The sequence below is a fragment of the Phocoena sinus genome, chromosome 18 (assembly GCF_008692025.1).
Source record: "Phocoena sinus isolate mPhoSin1 chromosome 18, mPhoSin1.pri, whole genome shotgun sequence".
Classification (NCBI taxonomy): domain Eukaryota; kingdom Metazoa; phylum Chordata; class Mammalia; order Artiodactyla; family Phocoenidae; genus Phocoena; species Phocoena sinus.
This window is the reverse complement of record NC_045780.1, coordinates 11,546,698-11,566,036: the sequence shown is the minus strand read 5'-3', so window position 1 is coordinate 11,566,036 and position 19,339 is coordinate 11,546,698. Positions and strand designations below refer to the sequence as shown.

Sequence of the window (19,339 nt, the reverse complement as noted above, 5' to 3'; positions counted from 1 at the left end):
TAGAACCATATTTGCAACACTGTAAACTGCTCAGTAAACATTAACCATTATTTGCCATTTTTTTCTGAATGTTGATATTAATATTAAAGAACTGTATCAAAAAGAAATGATAAAACTAAACAAATAATAAAAAGGTTTTTCCTGAATCTTGATATTAAGAATAATTAAAGAGGGCTTCCCTGGTGGCGCAGTGGTTGAGAGTCCACCTGCCAATGCAGGGGACATGGGTTCGTGCCCCGGTCCGGGAAGATCCCACATGCCGCGGAGCAGCTGGGCCCGTGAGCCATGGCCGCTGAGCCTGCGTGTCCGGAGCCTGTGCTCCGCAGCGGGAGAGGCCACAACAGTGAGAGGCCCGCGTACCGGAAAAAAAAAATAAATAAATAATAATAATAATTAAAGAAATGTTTAAAGAAGACTATGATAAGATATAAGCCAACCATTTCTTGCCTTTGGATTACCCAGGAAATTAAATATAATTTGTCAATAAGAACACTAACATTCTCTCAAGAAATGATAAATCTAAAGTTTCAATCAATTGACTTATAAGTATTTATTGAACAATATCTGTATCCTTAAAACTGTGCTATGAAACAACATGATCATTTAGTGGAACCCAGGTTAGTAAAAGTGGTATTGGTACAATTTAACATCTTTATAGTTCCCTTTATTCTAGGAACCTTCAGAGTCTTTTCTTTCGAGAACTCTGAAAAGTGTTCCATTAAGAGGAGATGAATGGATATATAATATTCTCCACAAATCAGGAAAACAGACAATTCTAACTGCTTCCTAAATAAGTACTCAATCGTGGCTTTGGTGAAGCTTCTCTATAGTACCATCACCCATATCTTTAATGCTGGTGCTCAGTACACCCCTACTTAGAACTTCAGGATGATGGCAAAGGAAGAATTAGCAGGGATACATATATTCAGGGAGAGTACCTCAGGGTATTTATATTCATAACTTTTTCCAATTTGTCATTCTACTTCTGTATGAAGGTTCATTTTGTCTGGATAATCATCTACGTATGACAAAATTCTTGGAGTTCATTTAAAGCCCATCTTTTCTATGAGGCCTCCCTTGATTAGACTATTTCGTACTAACCTTTCACTTCTCTAAACTTTCACTACAGTTAATGACACTTAATCACATGCTTTCTTGTATGTTCTAGATGTTTTCATATGCAAATCTTGTTCTGATAATTAGATCCTAAATGGCTAGAGCAATGATACACAAACTGTGCATGAGAACCGCCTAGACGGCTCGCTGAAACGCAGAGCTGGGCCCCGCTCAGAGTTTCTGATTCAGCAGGTTTGAGGGGTCTGAGAATTTGCATCTCCAAGTCCCCAGGCAATACTAATACTGCCAGTCGGGGGACCACACTTTGTCAACCACTAAACTAGAGCATATTACAGTGACTTCTGCTTTTTATATAATGACATCGTGCATTAGATCCTTTACTTACTTTTTTTCTTTGCCATACCTGTTGTCAGTACTCTAATCCAATTTTTGACTCCACATTTTTTTCCCCCCTTGGAGTGGCTTCTGCTTACTTTCCAGTGAATTTGTACTCATATTTCAATTTTCAACTTAAATGTTGCCTGTGAGAAGCCTATGAAAAGACTATGAGAAGCTTTTCCTGTAAATGTAATGCCTTCTGGACCTAAGACTTCAAGTAGATTTGTATATTTTCTCATTATAATAATTACAACTTTTTGCTGGAATTGCTGGTGTACATGTCTATTTTCCTGACTATACTATGACCCTTTCAAAGGCAAAAAAACATACTTTGCTTTCCTCTGAAGTGTCCGTGTGAAATAGAGTGTGTGGCACATAGTAAAGTGTTCAGTAACTATTTATTAAAATGATGAGCAAGTTGATTTCATATCTAGAGTCCTGTAAGGCTCTCCTAACAGCTCTCCCTAACTTTAAGGTATTTTATTTCTGATTCATGCCATTTATAACTAGCAGTTTAATTGTCCTGAAATGCCATACTGCATTGCCTTCTACTACAGAACTATACAGACTCCTGGATTCAGGGTCTTTACAGTCTGGCTCTTATCTATAGCTCCAATAGTATCTCCTATTATTCTCTGCTGCAGCCAAGAGATGATACTCATGTCCACTGAACACATAACACATATTCAACTGGGAGAAATTTGTAAAGCTCCGCTCTTTTTCTTCTCCTCAAACACATTCATAAAATTTCTGTACTCTGCTTAGCTCTTGCAGCATTCACCATTTATAGCACTTATTGAGCACTTACCATCAGCTGTCTTAAAATGCTCTCTTATGCATTTCATTCACCCATCTAGTTATAAGCGCTCTGAGTTCCTAGTTCCTACCTTATACTTCTTTTTATCGCATTGTCGACAACAGACAGACTTTAATGTTTAGTTATAATCATTGTAAAGAAAATACCCAGTAAATTCTTAAAAGAAAAAACCCAGTGGTCTATATATTTTTTATGTCACAAAATAAAACAGACCCCAAGTACTCAAAAGAAGACAGGAAGACAGTCAAATTCCCCTTACAACCTGCATGTTCTGGCTCAGAAACCCACGTGTCTCAAACAGAAAAAATGCCATGTCTATACTGCTCAGGGGCAGCTTTTAGAAGGGATCATGATGTTATCTCTATCAGACCACAATCTTTCTAGAGATAGACAGAGAAACAAACTCCCAGAAAGCAGCAGGCTTGAAGTGGGTGGTGGTTATAGGTGGAAGCATACCACATTGTGGGAAATGTGGCTGACGTGAGTAAAAGGCAGTGAGAAGGGATGGAGACTAGAAGAATCCTTTACACAGTGAACTAGATAACAGTCCATCCAGAGGATAGACAGAGAGAATCTCATCTTAGAGTAGCAGAACCTTTTAGTAAGAATACCAGCTCCACTGGAAACTGAACTACAAATGAGGTACATCACCCTGTCTTCCAGTGTTAATTCCAAAAGCTCCAAAGGGGTAGCACAGTCAAGGAAAAAAAAATCATGTGCTTATCTATGACATATGGTAGACAATGAGTCTTGATAGATCTTTCAAGATAGATAATAGAAAAACCTAACAGAGGGAATATGGAAGAATACTGCAGAAGAATGAAAATAGAACATTATCCTGAAAAATCAGGTAAAGATCCATGTAGCTAAAAACAATATACTGTATTAAAGAGAAGAAAAATTTAATAGAGTTGAAATCCTTCCTAATATGCAAAAGTATATAGACTCCAAAAAATAAGTGTTTCATAGTAATATGGATTCTGGTAGTAAATTGTATTGACAAAGATAAGCAATGAATGAGAAGTAAATTGAGTTAAAGTTCTTATTTTGCGTAGGAATGGTTTAAAATGTTGATTCATTTTTGAGTTCAAAAGGAAGAGAAATATATTTTAGAGGATTTTTAAAAAATTTAAACATATCAATATTAATTCTCTAGGAGAATTAATAGCAAAAAGCCTATGTTCTAAATCACTAAAAAAGTAGGCAAAATTTATTTATGTGGCCAAAGACAAACAAAACAATGTGAAAGGCAAGAAAATATTGAAAGCAATAGTATAATACAAGATGATATAAGACCAAACATATCAGTTACTAAAACAGATGGAGAGACTTCCCTGGTGGCACAGTGATGAAGAATCCGCCTGCCAATGCAGGGGACACGGGTTTGAGCCCTAGTCCAGGAAGATCCCACATGCTGCAGAGCAACTAAGCCTGTGCGCCACAGCTACTGAGCCCGCCTGCCACAATAACTGACGCCTGTGTGCGTAGAGCCCGTGCTCCACAACAAAGAGAAGGCACCGCAACGAGAAGCCCGCACACCACAATGAATAGTAGCCCCCGCTCGCCGCAACTAGAGAAAGCCAGCTCAGCAACAAAGACCCAACACAGACAAAATTAATTAAATAAATAAATAAATAATTTTTAAAAAGACAGATGGAAACAGATATCAAACATGGCTACTGAAAGATTTAAAGTACAAGATAGAACTAAAACTTGAAATTCCACCTATGCTCTAGGACACAGAGTTGGCAGATCTGAGATTCTATCCCCTTCACTTTGGTAATGAAGCTTATGCTACATCATGCTGTTCACCTAAATATGCTAATGAAAAGGTTCTTTGTATTTCAGATGTTTAAGTTCATTCTATCTCTATATGTAAATGTGTTAATTAAATAGTATAACACATTTCCTTTATCTTTGAGTAAGTAAATAGGTTTCTTTAAGATATATACATTGTATACACTGATACGTGAATATATATGAAATATGTCATGAAGATATATGTATATAATGGAGATGTGTGTATAAAATATAGAATAAAATTAATATATGTAATAAAACAGTTCTTTGGTTGTAGCTCTAGCATCCTATTAGCAAAGGAATTAACATTACAATATGTATTAAATGATTAAAATGCAAAACCATTTCAAGGAACTTTTTTATCCCTTTTTGTTGACAAATCAAATTCTCTTGTCTATGTAATACACATCTATATCATCCATATTTAATATATGCCATAGCATCCATATTCACACATAGATGCTAGATTAAAAAGAGGAATATTACAGTTATCCTTTTAAGCAATGATTCAGAGAACAGGGCTCTCAATTCATAGTTTTGAGCATTCATTCAAAAAAGAACAATGATCACAGGTAAGCATATGCATTTACGTAGTTTTAAATTCATCCGATTGTAAAAAGTTTTTGTAGAGCCTGATTTACAGAAGTAAACTCTTTGTAATTCAACATGAATAAGGGCTTTGGAGCTTAATTTAGTAAAAAAGAAAGAGGTACCTAAATCTCATAGAGAGGTTCAGCCACTGACAACCACTGATTTAGCAGAAAAACAAAGCCACTACCTTCTCTTAATTTACAAGCATGATACAGCTGAGGTTGATGGCAGTTACTCATCATTTAGAAATGTAATCTGATTTTACATTTCCATTTGAAGATTTTAAGAAAAAAAATGCTGTAACCCAATCATGCCATAATCCAGGTGACATCTGTACTAGGCAGAATCCTGTTGTTATTCTCCTGTCTAGCTGCTACTGCTGAGAATGACAAAGTAGTGAAATTACATTTTCCCATTATTATTTCCAGACACTCTCTGGCAATGGTTTGTTGACTCTAATAAACCGTCAGACAAAGCTGTCAGCAAAGGAAATGGCAGAAGGAGAGCAAGAAAAAGCCTCTTCAACAATAAATGCACCTAAACCTTGGTACTAGCTTGTATAGTTTCTGATAGCAATTTAATGTGAGTGCTTCAATATTTATTCTAAGGCCGTATTTGAATTCTAAGGCGAACAATGCATTCCATCAAGTCACATTACCAAAGATTTTTGATGAACATAAACATATTATGAGATTAAAGAATAAGATGTCTTACCTGCTATAGTATTAAGAAACATCAAATATTCGAAGTTTGAAATTTCCCTTCTTTGCCAACGCTGAGTCATGTTGGAAGATTTATAAAGCTGTCGAGGAGTGGCTAGTGATATCCTCCTAGCAATTAAGCAAACCATAACAAAAAGTCTCTTTTAACTCGTGACTTTTAAAAGTCCAATAATAACTAATGTATTGATTTGATATTATTGAATTTATGGTTTATCTTTCTGAGATAAATTACAAAATATATTTTAGCTGTAGATATTAGCAATATTTGAAAAATCTGTTATAGAGAAGATATATTTATTTACTGAGGATAAACCAATATGAAAGCACCTATTGGTATAATATGGCTCCAAGTGGGTATTTTATAAGTCAATAACAAAAAAAGGTGAAACTATGCTCAAAATAAGTCAAAGTAGCTTTTGAACACTACAGAAAACATACTCCATACTACAAAGCTAGGTAGACAGCTAGGTAGCTTAAAGGCATTTGACTTAACCCTTATATACTTAATGCTGCCACTGAACTTTCCACGCCTGCCTCTGCCACACGTGCACAGCCTCTAACCACACGACACCCATCCCCCTATGAGGTCAGAAACAAACAACTGGGAACTTTGAAAATGTACGAATTCATAAGGGACATAGGAATATCGTAAGGGAGTATATCAGGATAATTTGTGTAAATTATGAACTTTTGAAGGTACAATGTGTTCCTATAAAAAATATTGAAAGCTGGCTGTATTTGTAGAAGTATGATAAGGCTAACTGAGTTTCTAAAACATTCATCACTTAAAATAGAAGTCCCCAAATTTTTGTATTTATGTCACCTTTAGGGTCTCAGGAATTTTTTCACGGCGCCCCCTAGCCCAAGAGAGATACCTAACAGTTCTGTTTATTACGTAGTTAGGTCTAAATAACTGAATACTTGAGCCTTAACAACTTAGTAGCTGTTTGAGAATATAATACTCACAAATTGAAAGAAAAATAATATTTTATTTCATTCTTAACTAACGACACTTACTGAACTAAAGGAATGTATTGCACACCTGTTGGTCACCGTGCAACTTAAACCTTGGAATCATGTCTGACACCACCACCTTCAATGCCTGTTCCACATGAATGTTCATGTAGCACTTTTTTTTTATTACCAGAGCAACCCCTATAAACTAGTTTCACATAGCTAAGATGGCATCAAAAAGAATGCAAGAATGCAGTCCTATCAAATGTTGAAACTTAGAACTAACTCAAGCTAAGAGTTTGTGCAGCGTCTAATAGATGTTGTTGTGTTTCCCTAAAAAATATTAAATGCCCTGCAGTAGCGCTGAGAGTGCACTCTGACATCTCAGGGCTCCGTGGTGCTTATTTTGGGAACTGCGGACCTAAGACTATTTTTGTCACCCATGTATTATTACCATATGTTTCTGTTCACATGGGATCTTAATAGGCATGGCAGCAGCTAAGATATATGTTAGTTGAGGTAAAGGAGGGAGGAAAGAAGAATGGGAAGAAACTTGTTATCTCAAATTCAAATCTGAATTAATTTTAAAAATAATTATGTGTAACTCAATGTTTAAAATATTAACGTAATATGTTGCAGCAGCCTGGTCACATATGAACATTTTTGAAGAACTTTCCTAGTTACATATATTTGAGATAATAGATCCTACTGACTCCATAAGAACTATGTAAGTCTAATGATTCACTTCATTGCAATAGTAAAGGGTATATATATTTCATACTGCAATTCTATAATTCAGCGTACTTTTCAATTAATTGGTGATATGATTTTCACAGGGCTACTTAAAGGGCTTCCAGATTTTGATCCATACTGGCACCACTTTTCAAAATTTTCCAGATACATTCTCATGCATACAACTATTTACGTTATAAACTTTTGCCTTGATTCTGACTTTGTCATGCAACATGCTAAAATATTTTCTGAATTATCAAAGAATAAACTATGTTTATCCAATTTTTATTTGCTACTATTATAATTATGTGCTTAGTCCAACTTTTGTTGGATTACTATCATAATCATATTCTTACTAATCTGACTAAAATTCTTACCTGCAGCATGCTTAGCCTGCTAAAAGCAATGTATATAATAATGTTGTACGTTTATTTGTTGACATTTTAAACCTAGACAATTTAAGAAGAAAATTGCTGATCTGGAAATAATTCTGAGCACCAAAAACACTCAAAAACCAAGACCAAACAAATCCCGATAAGGGGAAATACAAGGAATCATGGGAGAAAGTTATCATGTCATTCTTAGAGTATGCAGTGGTGAAGAAAAATATGGGCAAACAAAATGAATTTAGAAAATCAGATTATTATTAGCAAGTTCAGGGAAAGGATCAGCTTTTCCTGTTTACTGCTTTCTCTTTTCTACTATAAACTCACTGAGAGCAGGAACTGTTTTACATACTGTTATGTCCTTAGCATTTAGCAATGCTTGACCTAGGGTCTCAATAAGTATATACCAAATGACTTGAATTATTGGACATCTATCCTAAAATTAAAAAATGGCTAAAGAGAGATGAAATTCAAAAAAAATTAAATAATTCAATCATAAGGAGAAGCAAAATGGTAAACAGTAAATCAATAGGGCTATTCAAAATACCCTATAAAAATTTATATATTAGAATGAGGAGAGTTGGTGCATATTTGGGCTACGGTAAAATGCTTTTAGAGTCCGGGGATAAGAAGAAGATAAAATTGCCCTGTGGAAAAAAATATTAAGTACCATAACAAATGGTGACCATTTAAAATCATTAACTCTATGTATGCAACCAGGTATATTCTTAGTAAGTAAAGAATCTAACTAAATCCAAAATTTATTGATTGTAATGACTGTCTGAATAGAGAATACATTAACCAAATAATGGCAATCACTATGGAGTCTAGAAAATGGTCAAGTTTTTTGTCAGTATTTTTCTTTTGTTACGCAGGGGTAAAGGTATTGTTCTTTTGACCAATGCGGATCACTTTGATAGAAGACACAAAATAGAAATTAAGAGAGTGGGCTATGATCTTGGGCAAGATAAGTAACTTCCCTAACCAAAAATTTCCTATCTGTAAAATGGGATAAGAATACCATTAAGAATCCACATTAAGGGGCTTCCCTGGTGGCGCAGCGGTTGAGAGTCCGCCTGTCGATGCAGGGGACACGGGTTCGTGCCCTGGTCAGGGAAGAACCTACATGCGGCAGAGCGGCTGGGCCCGTGAGCCATGGCTGCTGAGCCTGTGCGTCCAGAGCCTGTGCTCCGCAACGGGAGAGGCCGCAACAGTGAGAGGCCCGCGTACCGCAAAAAAAAAAAAAAAAAATCCACATTAAGAACATGGGTGTTTTAAGAATTAAGGGCTTAGCGCCCTTCTGCCATGTGAGGACACATCGAGAAGGTAACAATCTATGAACCTGGAGTTGGGATCTCACCAGACACCAAATCTACTGGTGCCTTGATCTTGGACTTTCTAGCCTCCAGAATTGCCAGAAATAAACATCTGTTGTTTATAAGCCCAAAACAAACAAACAAAAAAGAATTAAAGGAAATAATGCTTATAAACTAAAACACAAAGTATAGTCCCTGGCACATGGAGAGTGCTCGGCAAATGAGACCCATGGATATAAATTAAAGGGGCATTCATTAGGCTATGCTAGCTTAGTGGAAATATTCCTTCTGTTCTAAATTTTTGGAATGCGATCTCTTCGGTGGGCTTGCCCAAAAAGCGGCTTAAATGATATGTGAAGTCAATTTTCTGGCAGTATACCTGCTTTGGAGTTTGATCATTTTTGTTTGTTTCTAAAGCAGTCTCCTATGGGCTTAGCTTAGAGGAAGTACCCTGGAGTTTGATAAATTCTGCTTTAAACTGACAAAACCCAATGTCAAAAAAAAACAAAGCAAAGAATGGATCCCTTGGTGATTTTACCAAGATACTCTCAGCTGGAAGGTTTCTACTTCTAGGAGCCAGACATCATTGCTTTCCTTTGACAATTCTCTAAGTGTAACAGGATCTTACATATCACACACACATATATTTATACAAGCATGTGTCTACATCTATTTACCTACCCACCTACCTACCTACTTCCTCACCTACCTACCTATCTATATCTGTGTATGCATGCATGTGTATAGTGTATATGTGTGTTCACTGTTCACAAAGTGCCTTCATTTTATGATCTCAAGACATTCGTAAAACATCTCTTTGCAAAGATACTGTTCCCATTTTATAGCAGATGAAAGTGTCATTCCCCTTGCCTTATGTTATTCATTCTTTCAACATATATGTATTGAGTTCCTACTAAGTATCAGGCTCTATCACTGCCAGTTGTATCAGGTCTAAGCCTAGATTCAGTGTTCCTCTTACCCCCATCTGCTACTTCTAAGTCTATATCACATGAAGTATACAAAACTGAATTTTTAAGTATTTTATTAGGAAACTAATAATGAGTTGAGCCTTTGGGGGGAAAGCCAAGGGGACAACAAAAGAGTGTTTTAAGATAGAATTTCCAAACTTACTAAACATTTATTTTGTTTCCAGTTTTTCTATCAAGAAGAATGATCTTCCAAAAATTAAAGAGAGACCAAATGTGGTTAAAAGGAAAATAATGTTCACAGAAGGTAAGGAATATCGTACAAGAACTTCTGGTTATTTTTAATGAATTCAGGTCTGGACAAGTCTAAGAGTACTAAAGGAAATTAGAAAACTCTATTGGTAATCTTTGAAGAATCATGATCATTGAGAAATCTGCCAGGAGGCGGATGATTTTTTTTTTTTTTTTTTTTGCGGTACGAGGGCCTCTCACTGCTGTGGCCTCTCCCGTTGCGGAGCACAGGCTCTGGATACACAGGCTCAGCGGCCATGGCTCACGGACCTAGTCGCTCCGCGGCATGTGGGATCTTCCCGGACAGGGGCACGAACCCGTGTCCCCTGCATCGGCAGGCGGACTCTCAACCACTGCGCCACCAGGGAAGCCCAGATGATTATTTTTTAAAAGGAAAAAGTTAGGCCTATTTGTGAGTTCCTAATGTCAATTCCTGGAAAAATTCTTGACTTGATTAAACAATTTGTAAGTACTTGGGAAAGGAAGTAGTGATTACTATGAGTCAGCTTAGATTCAATAACAAGTCTTGCAAAACTAACTTCATTTTCTTTTTTTGATAGATTGAATGCATTTTTCTTTTGACCTGTATTTTATATAAGTACTTCATTATCTACTAATGTCTTAATTTAATATTGTCATTGAACTAGCAAATATCCTAGGCATGTGCATACATGTCAGTGAATTGGTCTTACACTGTGAACTTAATACGAGAATAGATACTTTGTAATGCAGGGTAACTCCAGTTGAGTAGCACTTAAAAAGCACCTTTGCAATTAGGCAGTGTGCTAAGCATTGTAGATTAAAAGATAAATGAGACACAGTCCCTGTCTTTTACATGTCTGTAGCCTGTTTAAGAGAAGATAGACAAAGATTAGTTTTCTTTTCCATGCATGCAGTGCTCTGCAACAATTCCCAGGGACTTAATGATCTATGTGGAAGACACTGTTGCTTGTCTGTCCAAAGCCGACACAGAAAATGTATTTTTTTCAGATAGGAAGTGGCAGGGAGTTGAGATATATTTCTCCTTGAATTCTAGGGGATGGTTTGGCTTCGTGTTCAGCATTCAGTGATTGTTTTAGGGGCAGGAAGGTGACCCCATTCTGGCCAAAGGGACCTGAGATAAAAATTGCTAAAGGCTTCTAAATATACTCCGTCCTAAAACACAGAAGTTCAAGAAGAAATCCTTTGTGTCTTTTTCCTACTTGAAAGCAGTTGTGTGAAGATGTGGTGTCTGGAGCAGTGGTGGTTATTTGGTGAATATGAGGCCAACTGAGAGTCCTGACATCACTGAACCTCTGAGCCAATACTAGCAGCTCCTTCTTAACTCCACATCTTTCATAAAACAACCCCCCCGAAGCAAAACCCTTATTGTTTAAGCCACTTTTAGTTAGGTATTCAGTTACTTGGAGCCGAAAACCAGCTAACTGATATTAGTGATAAACATAATTACTATGTTTTCTACTTAGAATAGTATTTTTCAATAAAATAAGATTTCAAAATAATGCTTTTAAAATACCAAGATGAGAGATTTAAGAATGATTAAAATCACATCATAATTAATGACTATTAATCTCAACAAACTCTGAGAGTTTTATTACTTTAATGAAGAAGCATTTATACATAGCATTTATAAAAACGATTTATATCTTTTGTAAGATCTTCAGCAAAAATATCTTAATTATGTGCCAGCTATAATATGCAATCAACTTTTTTACTTCCTCATTTATATATGTGTTAAATAAAATTATGCCCTATTCTGTCATTCTTAAAATAGCTGTTTTCATAACCTCTTTCCCTACAAATGACCTGCAGAGGAAGACAATTCCTTGATTTTCAAAATAATTATAGTGGTATAAACTTATTTAGATTTCCGTCATATTGAGATTGAAATATGTTAACAAACCATAGATAATGTGTAATGTGATATAATTACCTGGCTTGCGGCAAACCATAGCTGGTCCCTACTCCAACCCGAGGCAAGCTATAGACGACTTTTTTTACTGTTGCTTGATCAGGGAAATTAAACATAACTGAGGCTGTGGTAAGAAGAAAAAACATGATTTAGAAAACCACAGGAGAGCTAACCATCAATTTCAGAAATCATTTTCAAGTGCCCTTCATGATTTATTGGTAAAGGTAATGAATCTTCATGGAAAATCAGATTTCTGTGTAACTTTATCCATGAGAAATCTAGGATTAATGTTTTCAAGCAAATTAATTCTTTTTGTATTTTTACTTTAGCGAGGGCATATCAAAGAAGGAAATAAAACAAAAAAGTATCAAGTCAGTATCACACCATGTAAATGAATAACATCCAAATACGAGCACATTTTCTTTCAAAATACTTAAGGGGACTTACTTCGGTTCGCCATAAATACTTCCAAAGCAGTGTTTTGTAGAAGATAACGCCTTGAAAATACAGCTCGTATCTCACTGAACATCCATTTTCCATGAAGTCCCTCAGTGTATGCAAGAACCTGAAATGAATAGTTTAAAGGGAAGTGTCAGTCAGTTAAATACGTGTCTAAGACTCAGTGTGACAATCAATATCTTAGACAGTGCTGTATAAAACTCAGTAAATTAGGGATTATCTTCCTGAATTCATGATATATCACAATATTGCCAATCATTTGATTCTGTATATTTGCAAATTTTCTACCTTTCTAAACTTTTAGTTGGCTCATGAAGAAATGAAGGAACATAAAAGTTACATGTTCAAGGTGACCCTGTGACTTAAAATAGAAAACGTGTTATGCTTTTGTGGTCTTCTGGACCATGTGGCCTGACATACACTTTTGGTTCTTTTCTAATGTCACTTTTCCTCCCTCTTCCTTGCTTAACGAAAGCCCACTTAGCCCCAAAGTGTCCATGTGGTCAACCCCAGGCAAGGGGCCATGACTGATCTAAGCCAGGGGTCAAAGAACATTTTTGGTAAAAGGCCAAATAGTAAAAATTTTAGGCCTTGCAGGCCATCTGTCCTTCTCACAACTATTCAGCTTTGCCACTGTGGTGTGAAAGCAATCACAGCCAATGTGCAAATAAATGGGCATGACCTTATTTATAACAATGGCCTGAATTTGTTTCTGAGGTCAGAGTGTGTCTGATCCATGGTCTAAGCTAATCATGATAAAGTTATTCTTTGCTTTTTCCAAATTCCCTTGCATCTAGGGGCAAGGATATTTGACCCAGAACTGGCTAATGAGAACAAAACCAGTCATTTGGGGATGTTTCAGAAAAGCTGATAAAATGAGTCAAATGTAGCTGGCACACTCCTTTCTCTTCCTTGCTTGAATGGAGATATAATGGCAGAAACTATAGCAGCAATTGTGTAGCCATTAGAGGAAGGCCAAGGGAATCCCAGCAAGGTTGGCGCTAATATTGTTACTGAAACAGTCTCAGCAACTATCCATATCTGGACTTATTCTTCCATGATATAGATAAATCCATATTTGATTAACCCACTGCAATCAAATCTGCAACACTTTCCTTCCTGATAACACCGATGTATTTTAACAATACATAAACACATTCTCTACTTGCATGGTGTACCCTGTATATTCTACTACACTTATATTTGCTTCGGTGAAAGCAGAAACTCGTCACTGAGTTTTACATACATGATATTCCTTAAGGTTTGAGAACAAGTTATGAAGTCCTCTTTCACATTTCCTTTCTCTAGGAATTATATATCTCTGTGTGTATATTACATAACTATATTATAATTATATATAATCTATTCATCTTTTTATTGTTTGAAAATTCCATTTTCTAGCTCCTTAATTCAGTTTTCGTCTTCCTCTACACACTGGAAGGTTTTGGGAGGCAGTCAGACATCTGTTTAAATCATGAAACATTTTGAAGGCAGTCACAGACCTATTTAAAACTTGGCTCTGCTATTTACTAGCTATAGGAACTTGGAAAAGTTATTTAACTCTATCTGATTTTTGTCACCTGAAAAACAGTGATAATAATACTCATTACTGGTTAATTTAAGTGGAGACAAGGAATGTAAAGTGCATGGCCTAGCTATTGTTTAAGTTCTGTTTATATGTCCTTTCTGTTGAGCATAAAGTGACAACTGTTTTTCAGTTTCTACATGTAAAACTTCTTTTTATACATTTCACAAAAGGATTACAGTGACTTGCCACAATTTACATTAATACATTCTTACCTGGGTGCAACAGTTTCCAGATTTGAATTTCATACACTAGCATAATTTTCTTTAAATGGAAAGAGTACTAATACAGGGTTGATAACTCTTATTTTGTCAGGTAGGAATAATTTTAAGACAGAACAGCCACAACAACAAAAACTATCTTTCACTATGACCATTATTTCACTAATATATGTATATTATATATATATATATATATATATATATATATATATATATATATATATAAAGGCCATTTGAAAACCCAAAGAGTAAAATGAGTATAATCTCAGAAAAAAGGAGAGATCTTCCCATGAAAGCTGTGTTGGCACCCTTATACTAAATCTGGTATGCCAGGAGGATGGATGGAGATTATATATATATAATGTATATTATATATAATATTTTATATATTATATATAAAATATGTATAATATTTATATATAATATGCATATTAGGCTGTATACAATATATATAGAGATATATTAGTGTGTGGGTATATATATAAACACATATATACACACACTAATATTGTCTTTCTCTTTGGGAACCATGATGCAGTGAACATTTGACCAAGTATTCCTTTCCATTAAGCATGTTATCAGTTTATTTTACTTCTAGCAGGCAGGTAGCTCTCAAACACATAGAAGCTGGTTTGACTCCTTAAGTGCCCCATGCAAAACTGTCTTACCAACTGCGCCAGTTATCAAATTATTGCTTCCCAGCTCCAAATTCACCCTTAATTGTTTATCTTGTGAAAGTGAATCTGTGCCCTTTATTTTCCTTTGCTAGCCGACACCATGTCGAGGTCTATCAGGAAAGGACTCTGAAGAGATGATGCAGAAGAAAGGGGTTTTTCTTCCTGGTTCCGTGTGCTCACCTAGCAGGTCCCTGCAGAGCGTGGGCTTCTCCAGTGCCCGGCTCCTGCAGCGTGTGATGGCTGACAGCACCCAGTGACCAGCAGTTTTCTCCAGTAGCCCCCTGCCCCAGACAGTTTTGTAACAGAGTGCTCTGGTGAGAACCCTCCCATAAACAGATTCACCAACTCCCTAGAGGGTGGTTTTCGGGGAAGTTCCAAAAGGCAGAGCTCCAGCGAGCTCCCTCAGCAGGGCACCAGAGTGACTTCTATACCACGAAGGGAACTATAGCCATGTCCTCCCTAACAAGGCCAGGAGGCCTCTTCTTGGGTTCAATGTCAGCTCAAAAGACAGTGGCTGCTCCTCATATGTGCTGTTTCCTATATTTTTTAGAGTTCTTTTTATTTCTTACTAACCATTCCCTGTTTCTCCAATATCCTGTTATAATTTATAATTATTTCTGTTTTTATAAATTATAACACTTCCCCTGTTTAAATTGCTATGTGGCCTCTTTCTCTTGACTGGACCCAAACTGATACAGGAACTCAATCAGTTCTCCTACCACCGCTTTCACAGCTCCAGGTTGGGACCACAACGGTCCTCAGGGACCCTCAGGAGCAAGAAAAAAAGGAAACTGAGATAATCAGAGGAACTCAGTAAAGCCTGGAGGCAAAGGGTAAAAGGAGACAGAATAAAATTAAAAGGAAATTATTTTGCTAGCAGCTAATAAACAGCTCATGAGGCAAATTCCAAAAGATAGACCCAAAGGTCCAAGCTATTTTGAACAAGGGCAGCATCATCTGAACGAGTGGTACAGTCGTTACCAGAGGGGCCAAGGGAAAGAAAATTTTACTTTACAGTCACCCATGTGACAGTTCAGCTTTTGAAATCCTTTAAAGAAGCTGATAAAAGACAATGCTCTGAGATGTTCATAATTCCCTGCCGGGAAACCCAACAGAGCCTAGAGTCCTTTTGTTTTTTTTTTTACAGCAAGCCACCTCCTACTTTCTCTTCTTGTTTCCTTCAAGATTGATTATGGAATGAAACTCTCCTAAATTTTTTTATTAAAAAAGTTTTGGCTGGCATCCAGCTTAGAGTTATCATGTACTAACCTCCAATATCTCTTCTATGACATCACTGTGTTTGAATTCTGTGCCTGGCACTTATTTATTTTTTTGCTTGTTTTTGTCAGTCCCCTCCCTGTGACGTGAAAGTTCCACGAGAACAAGGCCCTCATCTATCTATTTACTGCTCAATACACAGAGCTTAGAGCAGTGCCTGGCACAGATGTGCTCCATATACATTTGTTTGTTGAATAAATCAGCAAGAGAAACGGACGGAGATAATACATATGGGGAAGGTTACAAAGAGATCTTACAAAGTACGTGCATCTCTGACTCCTTTGCTGAACTGGAATAAGCTTTCCAGTTTCGCCTCAGACTTCTCGTGTTTATTATCCTACTGGTGGAGCCCATCAGAGGTCTCTTCTGTCTTTAGATTTAATGAAGATCTAAACGAAGTGATCTAAATAGAATAACTGGTTTCTCTTTTCTAGTAGTTTAATCTGCACCCACAAGGAACTCTAGATTGGGTTATACCCCACCTTGGAAGACTCTGTCCCCATAAAAAGGATCCCTTCACTCTAGAGGGTTGCGCTAAGGTGTTTTAGTTCATAGACTTACGCCTTGCACTTAAGAAAAATGTATACTGAGGTGTGTCACAGAATATCATCTGACACCTCTCTTGAGCAACAATTTTATTCCTGATAAGTAATTAGACTTTTTTGTAGTGAAATTAATATAGATAGGATGGAATATAAAAAGTAAAAAAAAAAAATGATGAATGGTTGAGACAAACCACTAGCATTCAAACAAATTTTGTGATTGCCATGACCGCCTGGGACTATACCCTGAGTCCCCTTTCCTCTCCTCTCCTCATATGCAGCGAGAGGGTAACCAAGAGAAAGCTCACCTACACACACTTGGCGGCTCGTGGAGGCTTAAAGTTGAAAGCTGTTAGACTGGAGGCAGAGTGATCGGTTAGGACGCTGCTTCGGGCAAGTGATGAGGAGTTTAATCAGTTTGTATATGCTTCAAAAGTGCAAAGGAATATCATTTATAGTTGATTAAATACTGAGTTTATGGCATGTTTATATAAAAATCTGGGCATCAAGCCTACATCTGAAATATGACCTGATACTATAAAATTGCCTGTATTTTATTTATACCTCTACTAGTTACATAGTGTTCTGTAAGTTTCAGGACCTTCTATAATAACTCTTTAGGTTACTTTTTCATTATAGTCCAAGATATTTTTCTAAACCATATAAGTACTTTCATTTATACTTGAGGTTTGTGGTTTTGTTTTCTTTCTTAAGTCGACCTTCCCATATCATCTGGTTTGTGCTTGCTGGTCTCTCCAAATTATTTAATATACTATGAAATCAATCAACAAATGCTAACTAGCCTACTCAGTTTCATTTCATGAAAATTGAATAAAGATAACTTTTATTACATCATATAGGTCATAAATAAGAAAATTAAAGCATCTTGATCACAAATTTTATGCAACTTTTGTGATTTTCTTAAGTGACCACTGAGCTTTTTTGAGCTAAGGGCTTAATATCCAAAAGAAGTGAAGGGAGAGAGAGATCATGCTGGCTTTATACCCTGAGGTCTGTCCCACTCACTTATGAACTGAAGCACACAGGACATAATATAAAACAAATGTAATAGAGACCCCTTGTAAACCACTTCGCCCAAATGTGTGCTTAACACATATTATTTGATGATTGTGTTGAAGAAAAATAGGGTTGTTGTGCATTCATGTGTATCAGACATGCACATTTGTCAGAAACATGGGTATGGCTGTCAAATCAGTTTCATCTTTTTTTCTTTTAAAGGCAGCTAATATTGTGTGACCTAAAAAGTACTTGTTTAGTGACAGCTTTGCTGATCTCAAATCATCTGATGCATATATTAGAACAAGTATTTGGATATGAAAAAACTAAATTTTGCTTCAAGTTATATTTTCTGTTAAGAATTGATGAAAATGATGTGAACGGGTGGAGAGACATGCCCTGTTCAGTGTTCATGAGGCCATCATATCCAACAGACACTTGCAGCTTGAACAGTTTAATTAAAGGGCTGTTAGTGCAATGGAAAGCTGTAACTCCCATTACTTTACTACTTCTGTACGAGTTATCAATGATTCTGGATGGAACAAATATATTCAGGATGGAATAGCTCAAGAGTAATTTGAGGTTTGCGTTCATACGTGATCATCCCTGCTCTTTGCCCTTTTGCCAGATGAACGAAGAGGAGTCTGATGCCCAGAAGGAAAGCAGAACCACAAACTGGAAGAAGTTTGGGCTCTAAAATGACCATGTGGAAGATCACCTCTGGCTGTCAGTTACTGCCATGGTACACGGGGTGAGGAAGTGGGAAGCAGCAAAAACAGCAAGACGTTTGGAACTCCTTGCTTCCAGTTCTATCCACCTGCCTTCATGATACTATTTCCTCACCAAAGGCACGGAGAGCATAAGATACAAGAAATAATTATTTAGAAGTGTATGGAAAAAAGGAAATAGCAACACAATGGACTAGCCTCTTCTAACTGGGCAATGAATAACTCTCCAGGAAGTAAGTTAGGTACGCATAACTTAAGAGTAAGTTTCCAGATCCTTAACTTCTTAAAATCTATCTGCCTGAAAATGAACATGTGAGGGGAATACAGGTTCTCTTTCCCATCTCTCTTTTCCCACTGCCCTTCTCCAATTAACAAAAAAGGGTGGGGGGCTCTCTATGGTGTATTATCTGGGGTATAAAATCTGTTGAGGGGCTAGGAGCCTCAAATAACGGACAATTCAAAATTCTGATGGAAGTGCTGGAAAATTGTATGTCCTTAATGACTGGGTTAAAAAAAAATCTTTTTGCAAGTTAAATGGATTCCTAATTCTTTACTTTCAAAGAGTTGAAGTTGGATCTAATCAGGCTGTCAGTTGGGAGATAATTAAAAATAATTTTTCACGATAGATCACTAGGTGATTTCTAGCATACAACTTAGAAGTGGTACAAAAAGCTATATGAATACGGTGTAATAAAACTTCAACATCCTTCTATTTATTTACAATTTAAAACTGTGAACAAGATTTTTCAACATATCTACAAAAAATAAAGTTGGAAACTACAAAGAGGTATCACCACACACTGGTCATAATGGCCATCATCAAAAAGCTTACAAATAATAAATGCTGGAGAGGGTGTAGAGAAAAATGAACCGTCCTAGACTGTTGGCGGGAATATAAATTGGTGCAGCCACTATGGAAAGCAGTATGGT

At 36.5% G+C, this 19,339-nt stretch overlaps 1 protein-coding gene across 7 annotated transcripts in view; it reads right to left on the bottom strand.

Moving 5' to 3' along the window:
- Nucleotides 1–19,339, bottom strand: part of NBEA (neurobeachin) — a 620,064-nt gene that overhangs the window by 104,899 nt on the left and 495,826 nt on the right. For all 7 annotated transcript variants that reach the window (XM_032611436.1, XM_032611437.1, XM_032611439.1 and 4 more), the window contains 3 exons: nucleotides 12,350–12,467; nucleotides 11,924–12,026; nucleotides 5,378–5,493 (listed from right to left, as the gene is read on the bottom strand). In XM_032611436.1, the coding sequence (XP_032467327.1) occupies nucleotides 5,378–5,493; nucleotides 11,924–12,026; nucleotides 12,350–12,467 (337 nt within the window). The remainder of the gene's footprint in view (nucleotides 1–5,377; nucleotides 5,494–11,923; nucleotides 12,027–12,349; nucleotides 12,468–19,339) is intronic.